This window comes from Lipotes vexillifer, unplaced genomic scaffold (assembly GCF_000442215.2).
Source record: "Lipotes vexillifer unplaced genomic scaffold, Lipotes_vexillifer_v1.1 scaffold657, whole genome shotgun sequence".
Taxonomy (NCBI): Eukaryota; Metazoa; Chordata; class Mammalia; order Artiodactyla; family Lipotidae; genus Lipotes; species Lipotes vexillifer.
Genome location: NW_006774518.1, coordinates 858,518 through 872,940, shown reverse-complemented (window position 1 = coordinate 872,940; position 14,423 = coordinate 858,518). Strand labels below are relative to the sequence as shown.

The 14,423-nt window shown below is 47.6% G+C and overlaps 1 protein-coding gene across 1 annotated transcript in view; it reads right to left on the bottom strand.

Annotated features, from left to right (window-relative positions):
* Positions 1–14,423, bottom strand: part of GABBR1 (gamma-aminobutyric acid type B receptor subunit 1) — a 27,945-nt gene that overhangs the window by 5,622 nt on the left and 7,900 nt on the right. Inside the window, exons 6-15 of the mRNA XM_007449227.1 lie at positions 13,455–13,589; positions 12,911–13,081; positions 11,751–11,852; positions 11,104–11,169; positions 10,469–10,660; positions 5,262–5,504; positions 4,574–4,637; positions 3,030–3,107; positions 1,530–1,680; positions 910–1,042 (exon numbers count right to left, since the gene is read on the bottom strand). Of these exons, the coding sequence (XP_007449289.1) occupies positions 910–1,042; positions 1,530–1,680; positions 3,030–3,107; positions 4,574–4,637; positions 5,262–5,504; positions 10,469–10,660; positions 11,104–11,169; positions 11,751–11,852; positions 12,911–13,081; positions 13,455–13,589 (1,335 nt within the window). The remainder of the gene's footprint in view (positions 1–909; positions 1,043–1,529; positions 1,681–3,029; positions 3,108–4,573; positions 4,638–5,261; positions 5,505–10,468; positions 10,661–11,103; positions 11,170–11,750; positions 11,853–12,910; positions 13,082–13,454; positions 13,590–14,423) is intronic.

Here is a 14,423-nt window from a genome sequence, read left to right as displayed (position 1 = left end):
GGCTCGCCCTCACCCTTGAGTCTTTGCTACCCACAGGATGCTCCCCCTGCTCCTGGAGTAACCATCCTTTATTTCTCCAGCTGACAAAATCCCCTGCATCCTTCACTATTTAAATGCTGCCTTTTGTGAGGTCCGCCCAGCTACTCTGACAGTGAGCTGCTTTCTCTTTGCTCCCACAGCAGATGCCTCTCATATGTCACTGCAGCTAATTGTCTGCTCTCCCACTGCATTAGGTCTCACTGGGGACAGACAGCCTCTGAGGAATTGTAGGTGTATGTGTGCGCAAATGCCATGTGCATGGATGCATGCTCAGGACAGGCACAGGGCAGAGGGGAGAGGAGTAAAAGGAGGGGCAGGGAAAAGGGTGGGTGTTTCCCACCAGCATAAGAGAGAACCAAACAAATATTGCTGCTGAAGCAGCCCCAGAAGCTTCCACGTACCAAGAGTCCCACAAGGCCTCCTCCCTGTGTGAGAGCGGTCCCTTCCCCCAGCTCTCCTTGCTGTTGGCTCAGATCCCCGCCTCCGTCCTTCCAAACCACAACTAAGGCTCCCACGGGAAGTCCCCAGTTCTTGTTCTCAGCCCCCATGCCAGACAGGCCACCATTGTCCAAGGGTTCTCTGCGCAAGACCCCCTTCCTTCGCCTTCGATACCTTCCCCCTCTTCTCTGCAAGACATGCCATGGCAACCTTGGAACTGACAAGTGAGCTACAGAATGAAACCTTCTGGAGGTACAGAAAGAAGGGACGGAGCCAGACAGAGACCAGAGGGGCGATGTGAGGAGAAGGAACTGGGACAAGGGTCAGGGAAAGACAAGGAGAAGGACAGGCAGGGGATGGTGCATCACAGAAGGCGCTCCTGAGGGGCCGGGAGAGCCATGCTCTGCAAGGGACCTGCCACCCACTCCTCACCTGGCAGACGAAGGGGAACTGGCTTCTCCCGATGTGGTAACCATCCAGCCCGAGGGGGAAGACGGCAGCTAACGCCAGAGAGCAGCCCACAGCAGTCAGATTATTCAGGTTGGGCTGTGAATTCTGAATATAACTAGGGCAGAGGCAGAGGTGGGAGACGGAGAAGAGCAGAATTACCCCTCCTCTCCAGGGAGGCTCAGCTCCCCAAACGCCCTGCAAGGGCATGACCCCAACCTCAGGGCTGGGAGCAGAGGAAGGCAGGCTTGGAGCAGGCAGCGGAGCCTCGAGAGACAAAGCCAGCTGGGTCGTGGCGGGGCTGCAGAGGGCTTCCTGCACGGGACCCCGCCATACACAATCTATTAGAGCCGCACACTGTGCTACCCGGTCCCAAAGGCTTTTTTTTTTTTTTTTCGTTAGTTGCTTTGGAGCAAGGATGGGAGTTATAGCTGGTTTCTCCTTTTTTGTTCCCATTGGTCACTGGGAAAGCAATAATTCAGAGTGGAAACCTCAAGGATGCACAGCCTCAGAAGCTACACAGTTTCCTTCTCACTCCCTTCAAGCAAATGACTGTTATCTTGGAGAAGCAGAAAGGACAGGGAAATGTCAGAAGAGAAACTTACCGGACATGGGAGTTATAGATGTTAAAGGACAGACAGACAACAGCTAGGACAATGCCCAGGCTGGAGAGAACGGATACGGAGATAAAGAGTTTCTGTGACAGGAAGCGGAACGTCTTGATGACCAAGGTCTGGTCAGCTGGGGGGGACCCTCCTGCATGGCACAGGGGAGGGGGAGGGGAGGGGGACGAGAAAGGAGGGAGAACAAAGGGATGAAGGTGGGACAGGAGAAAGGGAAGAAGGACAAAGCTGCTGATGGGCACCCAGGTCTTAGCTCTGAGGACAGGAGGCCCTAACTGCCCTGAATAGGGGCCGCTGCAGGTCAAATGCTCTTTGATGCTGGGGCTCTTAGGAAATAATCAGAAATGAGACTAGAAGATGGAGCTAGAAGCTGAGCTGTATCACTGAAGCTGTAGAGTCTTTTTTTCGTTACTGTTTGTTCTTTGTGTTTTTCTGTCTTTCTTGCGGCAAAGGAAAACAGAGGGGAAAGAAGGGGATACTGAGAAATAAATTTTATGAGGTCTCTTACAACTCAAATCAAAAGCTGCAAAAGACAATCATAGAATCATGAAGCTAAAGTCCCTCAAAGTACTGAGTCTGGCCTCCTAACCTCAGGAGGAATTCTTTTTCAAAAACTGATCCGTGATTTTACTGCTGGCAGGGTGATATTCCCAAAGGTGTTTTTCAGTTATTATTAAAGGGAAGCTCAAACTTGTCAGAGTTCAAAGAAAGGGGAAAAAAAAGACTAATTTCAATTTGCTTAGCTTTTTTTAAAAAAAAGCATAATTTAGGCCATGAAGCATTTATAGCAATACAGACACTGTCCTAAATTCAAATTATAAAAAAAATTTCCAAACTCCAGCAGTACTGAGAACTACTAGATTTCAGCTGGGCAGGGCAGATGGCAGCTGTCTTCCTCGGCTGTGTCTCCCCTCCCTCCTCAAGATGCCAAACCTTTGTTTGATCAATAGAGCCCTCCTTTCGCCCACCTCGAGTATCTTTCCCATTTCCTATCATTTAGCTCACCAAGCACACAAAGAATATAATTGCTTCCTTTTTCTCTTTAAAAAGCACATTTTAGCAGAAGACAATTCAATGAGGTTTTGCAGCCTCTCCTACAGTTTAAGCAACCATTTTCCTATCAAAGCTGAAGAGGCAACTCTAGGATTAAAGTAGCTGGTTTAGATACCTCAAGTCACCAGAACATCTGGGAAACCCAAATGGAGTCTCCATTTCCCACCCCCTGCCTCTAATCCCCAGTCATCCCAGCAATGTACTATTTTTAAGAGTGCATTGCTACCAACCGCCTATTCCCTCTCCAAATACACCAGACTCCCCTACCCACGTCTTGGTGGTTTTATTCCCTTTCTCTGAAACCCAGCCCCTGGCCCATCTCCCGGCATATTTCAACCTAATGGCACCTACCACCCCACCCTCATTCAAACACCATTTTTCTGAATTGTTTAGAGGGGTTGAAGGAAAATATAAACAGGATCCACTTACCAATCCACTTATCCGTTTTGGACCAGGAAAGGTCATCCTTGGTGCTGTCATAATAGCCAATCTTCTTGTAGCTGCCACCTGGATGGACGATCATAGGAGTGACCACAGGTAGATGAAGAGCCGACCCCAGGCATTCTCAACCTCCCACTTCCCTAAAGTAGTTCTCCATGGTCGTATCTGATTTTCCCTTCACTTGAGCCCCTGAAGGATACTTGGGAGGACCTGGGGGTCACTTGAATCAGCAATCTGACTTAAACGCACTATAGGGTGGATTCCAAGGCAACGCAAACAAATAAAAATATCTTATATGCTTAAAGCCCTTCGGTGAAGAAGGCTGTACAGTATGTCTGCCACCCATTCCACAGGCTCACACCTCAGCAAGATGTCTCTCACTGTGATTCTGGCTTCTAAACCTTTCAACGTGTTTCTGCTTATTCCCCCTCTCATGATAGACAGAATCACAGGATCTATTTTCCCAGAGGCTTTCATTTTAATTTTAGAAATTTCACTTCCGTTGATTTGGCTTCTAATTCCTTACACAAGTTGCATCTGCCTCTTAAAAAGCCACGAAGTGAAATTCAGTCACTCCTAAGATTTCTAGAGCTGCCCCAGTTACCATAACTCTCCCTTCTAAAGCCAATTCACACTCCTTTGACCATGACTGAAGTCTATTCCCTCTTGTCCTGGTTACAAAGAAGATCTGAGAGGGTGTGGGAGGTGGGGGGAAGGAAAGAAAGAAACTTTTCACAGGAGGCCAAGAAATGGTTCTTTTGGCCCTGCTCTAAGAGGCTGAGATGGGGGTGGAGTTGAAAAACTAACTCAGAAGTTTTGCAACGTGAAGTGTGCTAAGGTGTAAGAAAATACCATCTAGAAAAGCCAAACTAGGGCTTCCCTGGTGGCGCAGTGGTTGAGAGTCCGCCTGCCGATGCAGGGGACACAGGTTTGAGCCCCAGTCCGGGAAGATCCCACATGCCGCGGAGCGGCTGGGCCCGTGAGCCATGGCTGCTGAGCCTGTGCATCCGGAGCCTGTGCTCTGCAATGGGAGAGGCCACAGCAGTGAGAGGCCCACATACCACAAAAAAAAAAAAAAAAAAAAGCCAAACTATACACACTACAGAAAAATTAGAAATAATTGTTTACAAATCAAGGAAATGCAATGCATTCCCTTTAAAAATAGCAGGTTTCCCAGATTCGGCTTTTCTTGAGTCCATGAGTGTGCCACTAACAATTCATGAACCCCTCAACTCAAGCCACCGAAGGGAAATCTTTCAAATCAAAATGGGGGCCACTGGGGAAGGAGAGTGGCTGTTTTCAATCTGGATGCACAATCACTGCAACTCAGAAACCCACCCATAGCTAAGCTTTTTATTATCATTATTATTATTATTATTTAGAAGCTTGATGAAAACAATTAGAGGAGCAGGCAGGAGGTAGGGAGGCACCAAGGCAACCTTTTGATGTCTCCTCCTGGTGTTGTCCTCGGTGTCCTAGCCCAGCCCAGCCTGGCCCCCGACCTCCCCGTTCCCTCACGCCCCTGTGCTCACCCTGTAGCTGCTCGATGAGCGTCCATGCCATCCGAGAGCCACTGGCATCAAACACCACATGGCCCTGAGGGGGAGAAACATGTGGAGGAAGGCAAAGCGATAAAAGCAAGAGCAAAAAAGAACATCAGGAACTCTTTGAATCCTTATGTTTTTGATGTAATCGAGCTTCTGAATGAAGTCTATTTATGGCATTTGCCTGCATATAGGACATACCCCAGATGCCTATACCCTAGATTTTAGAAACATTATTCTTTTGAAAAGAAGCTTCACCCAGGAGATTTGAATGGGAAAAATCCCCAGATAGAGCACCAGGGGACCTGACTTCTGGTTATGTGACCCGAGAAAGCCACCAAATCCCTCTGGACGCTGTTTTCCCCCACTTTAAAAGGAATAAGTAGATGATCTTTCAGGCTGTTTCCTCTTTTAAAATCCTATAATTTTCATCTGACTCATAAACATCGGGACTGAAGAGAAGTGAGGGGAGAGGTTGAAAGAAACGGAATATACTGTTTCCCTTCTAGCCTTCCGTGGGGTTTTCTGGTTTGGGGGCTCCTACTTCCCTGGTCTGAGACCGATTATTGCAGAGAGGTAACTGAGAAAGACAGAACACATGTTTCCAGGAGAAGGAGCTGGGAGGGGTCTCTCTGGATGGGAGGACAGAGGCAAGTGAGGGGTTGCTGTAACTCACGGAAACACCCTCGAAGGACGAGGAGTTCATTGCCCGATAGATTTGGTCTGTTATGGTCTGGTTGTTGTAGTTGAAGTCTTCCAGGCGCACTCCTGAACGGCCACCCCCTCCAGACGTCTTGTTCAGGGCCAATGCCAAGGCCCAGATGGCATCATAGGCCAGAGGTGCCTCCTGGAAGCCTCCCGTCTCCTCAGGGTGTCTTTTTAGTCGTTTGGTCAGTTTCTCCACAAACTCCTGGGACGTCTGGGGAGAGAAGAACAGGAGGAAAGGATTGGAGTGGGGGTGGGCTTCTGATTCTGCTCCAGCACTTCGACTTGAAAGGATGATTTGTGTGCATGTTGTCAGATTGAGAGTATGTACATTCAACATCTTTAACTATACCCACGTGTCTGTCTTAGATCAGAAGCTACTAGACTAGAGCAGGAGTTAGCTGGGTCCAATGGCCTTAGTGTGCACAGCTGCTAGCTCAGAACTGCAAACAGAGAAGTTTAATAAATAGATGCTCTGCATAATGAACAGCAAAGGATAGAAAGCAGAGAGGGCAAAGCAAAGACCTGGCTACGCCAGTGACGAGTGGCAGCGTTGGTGTTCTGTCAGCCTTCAGACTTTCCCAATAGAGCTGACGCAGGAACTAACAGCTCCTCTAATTTTGAAAGAGCCCGGAAAAGGTGACACCACAGCCTTCCTCACTCTGTCAACCAGGAAGATTTTTCTTTAGCATGCTAACTTCCTGCCAACCTCGTGTGCTTTCAGTTCACTGTCTCTTGGAGGGTTTTCAGAAGACTTGGGACTGCAGAAACACCCTTCACACATTTGAAGTCAATTATTCAATCCTTACCCACACCCTTCCCAACCCTCCGTCTTTTTTTTTCCAAGAAAGCTAAAAAGAATAATAGCTCCTTTAGCTCTGTCATGAAATGGATCAAGAGACCTGAATTTCTATACCTGGCAGTAACATTGTATGGCTAAATGACTGTAAGTAAATTGCTTCAGTTTTTGGAAATGTCTTCCATATAATGGGGAAAATCACTTCTGCCCTTCTTTATCTCCCAGAAACTGTACGAGGAAAGGTTCAGTGGCCACCTCTTGGTATGGCACAGGTAATACACAGGGGCGCTACACAACTCTGTTTAGATTTGGCATTTATTAATATACAAACATACTCTAATGAAGAAATGAATAGATGAATGAAGAATACATATAAATCTTTGTTCCTGGTGCCCTGCCCACTTTTCCTTCTATTCAACTTTCTGGAGACACGGAGGAGTGGGAAATGCAAAGGACGGGCAGTGTGGTGCAGTGGAAGCAGCCTGGTCTTTGAAGACAGGCAGGCCTGGGCTCTACTCCCCTTGGGGACAGGACCAGGTTCCATTCTGCTCTTAAACCTCAGCATCCAGCACTATGCCCAGCCCATTCTGGACAAATAATAAGTGCCTATAGATTAGGGCAGTGAAAATGCTCTGTTTGGTGGGTACATGTCATTATACATTTATCCAAACCCACCCAATGTAAAACACCAAGTGAGCCCTCATGTAAGCAATGGACTTTGAGTGTCAATGATACATCACCGTAGGTTCATCAGCTATAACCACTCTGTTGGGAAAAGCTGATAATGGGGGAAGCTATCAATGAGTGAAGCAGGGAGCATACAGGAAATCTCTGTACCTTCCTCTAAATGGTGCTGTGAACTTAATCTGCTTCCAAAAAATTGTCTTTAAGAAAAATGTCAATTGGATGGATAAATGGAAGGATGGCTTCTAAATCTAACTAATCCACCTACGTGCTATATAATCTGAAACAAGTTATTAAACCTCACTATGTAGTTATTCAGCTTTAAAATGGGAATAATATTAACTACCTTGAAGAGTTATTATAAGGATGAAATAACAACATGTATAAAATGCTGGGTATAAAGTAAGTTACATTTTCTCTTTCAACTTCATTTTTGTTACTAACACTGAAATCTATAATATTCCAGCCAGTATTTCACGTCCTGAATCTCCAACTGTCTCTAAGGCATTTGTAACTATATAATCAATAACCTGAAATTATAAGTATCTAAGAATAAGCTCTGTTTTTCCAACACTCCCCAGTTTATAAGATTGAAACCTTAGAATCACCTTAGACTTTGAAATCTCCAAGTCCTCTTAATTCTTTTGTTGAAATGTTTCATTAATATCACCACTCCTTAAACAGAATAATGTTAATCATAATAATAGCTAACATTTATATTGGCCTTACATATATCAACTTACTAAATTCTCAAATAATCCAATGAGGTAAATACTATTATATGCCCACTTTAGAAAGAGATAAGGAGACTAAGACACAGAACAGTTTCACTTGCCTGAAGCTATACTGCTAGTACGTGGAAGAGCTGGGATTCAAACCCATTCAAAGTCCATACTCTTCCAACTACCCTACACTGTCTCTGTAAGCTGAAATGTCTCTCTCTGAGAGCACCCGTTGACAGACAGCAGATAGCCTGAGACTTTCTGAGTCATCCTTCAGCCTCCAAGTCCATCCGAGCTTCAGTTCAAAGTAAACACTGCATCCAAAAATCACCCAGATGGGAAGAGAATCATCTGCTCCGCATGTTGCCGTCCCCTGCCCGGATCCTCTCTGCTGGCTCCAGGTCACCACCACTAACACACTTGGCCATTGGGGGCACCACTGTTCCCACCCATGACTAAAATTACCAAAAAATCTCTCCCCTTTGGGTCAGCAAAGATGGTTGTGAATTTTCAAATGCAAATGTTACAAGGCGGCTTAAGGAAAACTGAAAAACACAAATTCTGCAACCCACAGAAATTAGTGAAATGACCAAGTACAAATTTACAACCCTAAATTTTTAACAGCCCTGTCTGGCTGTCTCTCTGCATGAGAACAGGTGCCCAACGGTGATCTAAAATGTGTATCCTGAGATAGATTTTTATTTTCTATCATACCCAGGTCTGACGGGACCTCTATCCCAATCAGAATCTACTGACAATCTTACCCCCAGGTGTGCTGCCTCATACCTGATCTCTAGTACAGCTCCAACCCAGAGCTACTTTTCTCCAAAACCACTCTAATCCACTCTCCCATATCTGGCTCCTAAAAACTCTTTCTCTAAACCAGAGTTTCTCAATCTCTGCACTATTGGCATTTTGAGCAGGATAATCTTTTGTTGTAGGGATGATTCTGTGCATTGTAGGTTGATTAGAAGCATTCCTGGCCTACTCATTAGATACCAGTTGTGACAACCAAAATTGTCCCTAAACATTGCAACCTCTGATTGGAAACCACTGCCCTAAGAGTCCCCAAAGTGTGTTCCCCAGACCAGTAGCATCTACATCCCCAGGGAGCCCGTTGAAATGTGAAGTCCCAGTCCCCACCCCAGACCCACTGAATCAGAACTTCCAAGGGAAGAGCCCAGTTGTGGTTCTGACAGAAGCTAAAGTTTGAGAACTACTGATCTAAACATTAAGGCCATCCTTACGGAGTGAAGGCAACTCTGCTTCTTTTCTAAATCTCCTTGGCTCTGGGCCATAGACTCGACCCTTGCTTCTGGTCCACTTCTCTTGGTCCTATTTGATTCATATACAACCTCTTCTCTAGTCAATTGTTAAGATGGCATCTACCCTCTGAAAAATCTTGGCCTCTTCACCTGGCCTTTTAGGCTACTGAGCAGGCCTAGCAATAGCTCTAGACCTCAAAGGCAGACACCGTCTTTCTCTAGAGATGAAAAGCCAGAAAGAGACCCTCCAGCTCATCCTGTTCAAAAGCCCAGAAGTCCCCCTATACCCCCAACCAAATCCTTGTGCCCTATCAGGGGCTCCTCTAGTTCCCTGCTATGGGGCAGAAGCCACTATTGGCAGGTCCTGGGCTCAGGGTACCAACAAGCCTTTCTGGCTTTGATTACCAGCTCCTCTACCTCCACAGGTTCTCAAGGACAACTCACTTCTCAGGTGCTCTACAGGGAAGTGATCTTGCAGAATTTTTCCATCGTATTTTTCAACCAAGATCCCTTGGAAATGTCCCAGGACAGTATCCATGATCAGAGTACCTGTGGCAACTGACCTTTCCATCACAATCCACTGCAGAATAAAATTCCTGAATTTTATTTCTCCCTTGCTCAAAAACTGTCATCTGCTAAACAGTGTTAGCTGATAAAAGTACAAGCTTGTTAGTGAGACTTCAGGGTTTTCCATGGGAGGTGACAGAGCAGAGGGTTTGGAGTTAGATTCAACTAGAATTCAATTCCAGCTTTACCACTCAGTAGCTGGTGATAAATCACTTAACCTCTCTGAGTCTCAATTTCCTGGTCTATAAAATGGAAATGAAAAGTCTACATCAGAGTATTGCAATGAGGATCACTGAAATCATGTATCTAAGCTCCTGGTTTACTACATAAAAGTGATTATTACTACAACTTTTAACAAATAAGACATTAGGGTGGCTTTACAGTCATTCACTCGCCCCTAGCATGCTCTCCAAAGCAGGTATTCCAGACCTGGGGCTACACTTGGAATAATAAGCAGACACATAGGTTGCCCTTATCAAGCTTACCCAAGATTCTCGTACTCAGTGCAGAGCAAGAAAGCGGTCTCCCCGCCACACCACACCCTACTCACTTGTGCCCCTCACCTGTAGGCTGATTCCCACATCAGAGAGTGTGTCTTTTAGCTCCAGGTCTGTCACTAACCAGCTATCTGGGGCTAACTGATTTCAAAAGTCCCTTCTACATCTAAAATTCTAAAAAAGAATCATTAAAAAAGCATCAGAAGCCAAGCTAATTGAGTATCAGTCAGGAGTGAATATTAAGCAACTCTAAAGTGCTCTGAGGTCACCAAGAAAATAAAACGAATTTTTGCCCAGGAACAGCGCTCCTATAAAGGTGTGCTTGCAGATACAGCATCTATATTGTCATTAACGCCTCTCCCTCATTTGACTTCTTGCCAACTGCTCCTTATTGCATGGTAACAGCTCTGCAACTCATCAGGGGCCCACTGAACACACCACTCTCATAACTCTCTCTTTTCTGCCCAAGGAAGTCACAGCAGAGGTGGAATCCACAGGAAACACGATGCAAACAAGTTCTGGGTAGGCAGAGGCCCCTTGCCTTCCTAGACCTCCAAACTCCATACCTGTTCCCCTCACCTAAGAGACCCCTTCAGACCCCTCCATCTGCCCAGGTGTCAGCTTCCAAGTCCTCACACACTTACCATGTTGGAAATGCTGCGGGTGTTGGCAGGGTTCAGCATGACAATCTCAGTGGTGATGTGGCCCTCCACTGCCTCGGTCATCTCGTCCACTGTGCAGTTGATGGACGGGTCATAGATCTTGAACCAATTGTCGGCATACCACCCGATGAGGAACCAGACATACTTCTTCCCGAAGAGCCGCTCCTTGTACACCTGAATGCAGAGGAGGAGGGGGGCTGGGCCTTTGTTTTGTTTCTTTGTCGTATCTCACTTGACACTATGCAGCCTCTTCGGATTCAGAGAAGAGCAGAGAATTCAAACAAGACATCTACAAGTCTGGGGGTAGTAGGGAAGGCTGGACTCCTCCTCCTTCTAAGTGCCTCCCCAGCCTCTATTTTTAAGTGGTCTTTTCCAGCCAGACAGGGAAGATGGGATTCACAGGCTCCTCCAGAAACACAAAGCGATAGGAAAATAAGACCTGGAGAGAGTGTCACATGTGTGCGAAGACAAGGTGTGGAGTCAGAGCCAACAGACAGGGATTTCGTATTAATCCTCACCTCTGAGCATTCATTCAGAGATGCAGAGGGGAGAGCCCAGGAGACACCCAAGGCAAAGAGCCCACCCAGTGCCCCTCCATCCTCAGATTCCAACTCCACCTCACAAAAAACTTTCCGGGCTTCGGTCTCATAGAAAAGTCCCACGATGATCCGGGCGTCTTGGCGCTACAGAATGGAGAGAGAACAGAGCTTCTGAGGGACGCCGGAAGGGACTAAGCCAAGCACTTTCACAGCTTTGATTTCCTGTCCCAAAGTGCTTAGTGCAGGGTTCTGTTCAATGGGTAGTAGATAAATGTCAGCCAGAAGATGGAGCTAAACTTCCCCAGGAGATGCTACTGCCTCACAGAATCGAAATTATGTGATATGATGCAGGTGTTAGCTAATGCTACAACGGTAATAAATTGCAATAGATTAATGTACCAAATCAACACATTGTACTTTTTTTTTTTTTTGGCCGTGCAGGCATGTGGGATCTTGTGGGACCTTAGTTCCCTGACCAGGGATCAAAACCACGCCCCCTGCAGTGGGAGCACTGGAAGCGCGGAGTCTTAACCCCTGAACCTCCAGGGAGGTTCCCACAGGTTGTACTTCTTAAACTTACACAATGTCATATGTCAATTACACCTCAATACCAACACCAAAACCAAAACAAAAACCTGTCCCTGCCTGACTCTCCTTTCCAACCCACCACTGTCTTCCCCACCCAGACCCTTGCAGGCTGGGCCCATCACCCCCCGCCATCCCACCTTAAGGTTTTTGACGGGCACAGCTGGATCTGAGAAGAAACTCTGACGGAAAGTAATCTCGATTCCAGCCTCCTTTACCCGTTCCTCCAGGTCGTCCAGAGTCTTGGGTGGTGATGAGGAGCAAATAGAAAAGACACAGGGTGCACAAAGGAGTAAAGACCAGAGATAGTACAGGGGGCTGCATTCTCAGAGCAAAGGAAGAGCGGTTCTGAACCTCCCTTCAACAGCCCTGTCCCCGGTGGGGAGAGTTCGAAGGAAAGCATCTGGAGTCTTAGGATGTAGCTTCCAGCTGGGAAGGTGCTTGGTGAGCCCCTCCTGAGGATCTGTGCCCAGGGAAGTCATCCCATCACCCCACTCCTACCTGACAGCCAAAATGGGGGAAAGGAAAAGAGAGGAACCAGAAAAGACGAGGCAGGGTCTAGTACAGGCAGGATGATGTCAACCTCAAGAGGCAAGTGGGCAGACAGACAAAGGATCAGAGAATGTCCTGAGTCACTGAGAGAAGGTTGGGGGAGGATTAAAGAGCCACTGAACATGAGAGTGAATAGAGGACCCAAAGAACAGAATTAAAGAGAGGGAGCAGACTGTCTTCTCTGGGTACAGAGCCAGGTATTTCTTTTCTTCCCCCACAAGTCTCCCTCTTCCCCTCCACCTCTCCTTGCATGTCCGCATCTCTGAATCAATTACCAGACCGTGTATATGCACGCGTCTGTCTGCCTCTTTCTTCTCTTTTCTCCTTCTCCCTCCGTCCTCCCTCTCTATTCCTCTCTTCCCTTCACACACACCCCCCACCTCCCCTTGAGTGCCTCTGGAATCTACTCCTTGCATAGGTTCTTATCTCATATTCTCTCCTTTATCTTGCCTCAACTTTAGAGTGAACCTACTTTAATAGAACTGGGTCACTTGGAATCTCTGTCTGCGGGACAGAGCCTCAGAGCAGGAAAGAAAAAAAAAAAATCCTAAAACCAGAAAGTTGGAGAGGGTCCCAGAAACTCAACTTGTTCAGTCCTCCGGCTACAGGAAGAACATGCACTTAACCCACTCGGAATGTGTTCTCTCTTGATAAAGAATCAAGGTCTTTGCCCCCCAAATGAATCCCGTGTCACATCTCTCTGTGCTGGGATTTGCGCAAAGGCTCCCTTCAGCCTGTGCCTCCTCACCGAGGTGAAGACCTCAGTGGTCTGCTGGATGGTGGCGATCTTCTTCCAGCCCCACTTTTCGAAGAGTTTCACCCGGGTAGGATTATGGAGTGTGGCTGACGGATGAGTTCGGAAGAACGTAGGAAAGCGTTGCCGGTTTGACAGGGCCGGTGAACTGGAGCCATAGGAAAGCTATGAGAGATGCGGACAGGATGACGTGTTTATGGCAGCCTCACTAAGAGCTGCCGAGAATTCCTTCAACCCCTCCCCGCCTCTGGGATTCTCTCTCTCACTCTATCCAAGCCTCCCTACCTCTGCCCAAGGAAAAGTGATTCTCAAAAGCCCCCTCCATCAGGGTGCCCTTTCACTGAGCTGACTTCCACTCCTTCTGATGGAGAGCAGGTCAGCTGCAGCCCTGGCAGGCCAGTGTTGCTAGGAGGCCAACTAGCTCAGGTCTGCAGAGGACTCTATCTCGGAAGTGGGCCCGCTGTGGTACCCAATACCCCCCCTCTTTAGTACAGCCCAGGGGACAGCCCCACCTTCCGGCCCCCAGGGCCTTGCTTACCACAATGAGGTTCCACATCCTGGCAGCCTCAGCCACGAGCGTGGACACGGAGCTGCAGCCAGGCATGAGGATGATCTTGATAGGGTCATTGTAGAGCAGCTCGTACAGGTACTTGGTGGCTTGGCCTGGGTCACACTGAACGAGGAGGGAGGGGATGAGGGAAGCTCCCCCAGGGCTCCTACCCTCCCTGCAACACCTACTCTTTTCTTTTCCCCCAACAACCTAGTTACTTCCCCCACTACCCATCCCTTTGCTGAAACCCTTTTGTCATTATCACCATTTCTTCTCCTTCCTCAGTCTCCTTTCCCCTCATTTGTGAAACACCCTCTTCTCTGTCTTCCACCTGGCGCCTTACCCACACCCTCTCCTGCACACCCCCCATCAGTGTGTATGCAAACACTGCCTTCCCTCCTTTCAGCGCATCCTCAGACATCCCCTAGCCCACCTTGGCTCCATCACCCCGCCCCCTTTCCCCAGGTTTCTATGCTCCAAACATCTGTGAGTAGAAAAGAGTCTGCAGGAATATGAATAAATTTTTTCTCAAGTCCCCAGACAGCCTCCTTAAAGCCATATTATGAAGAGTCCTCCCTCACCTCTGCAAACTCCCTCTCCCACCTACTATTTTTTCTCCCTCTTCTTTTTTCAGGGCTAGAGATAAATAAACAGGAGAGAACAGGGACAAGACCACCAGGGGGTCCTGGCTCAGCGGATCCATGTCCTCCTGCTGGGCTCTGACATTTGACGGGTGCATTAGAAAAAAAAGACATTCAGGGGCGAAAGGGGGTGGGGAGAAACAAGGATGAGGGAAGAGCTGGGGAGAATAAATAGAATGGGATGCTCAAGAAACCAGATGCTTTTAGGGGTGCCTGAAAGAGAAGAATGGAGCTGGGAAAGTAAACAAGGCGCTGGAGGGGAGGAGGGGAGGAGGGGAGGAAGAGCCAGCCACGGAGCTCCCACTGCCTGTTCCCC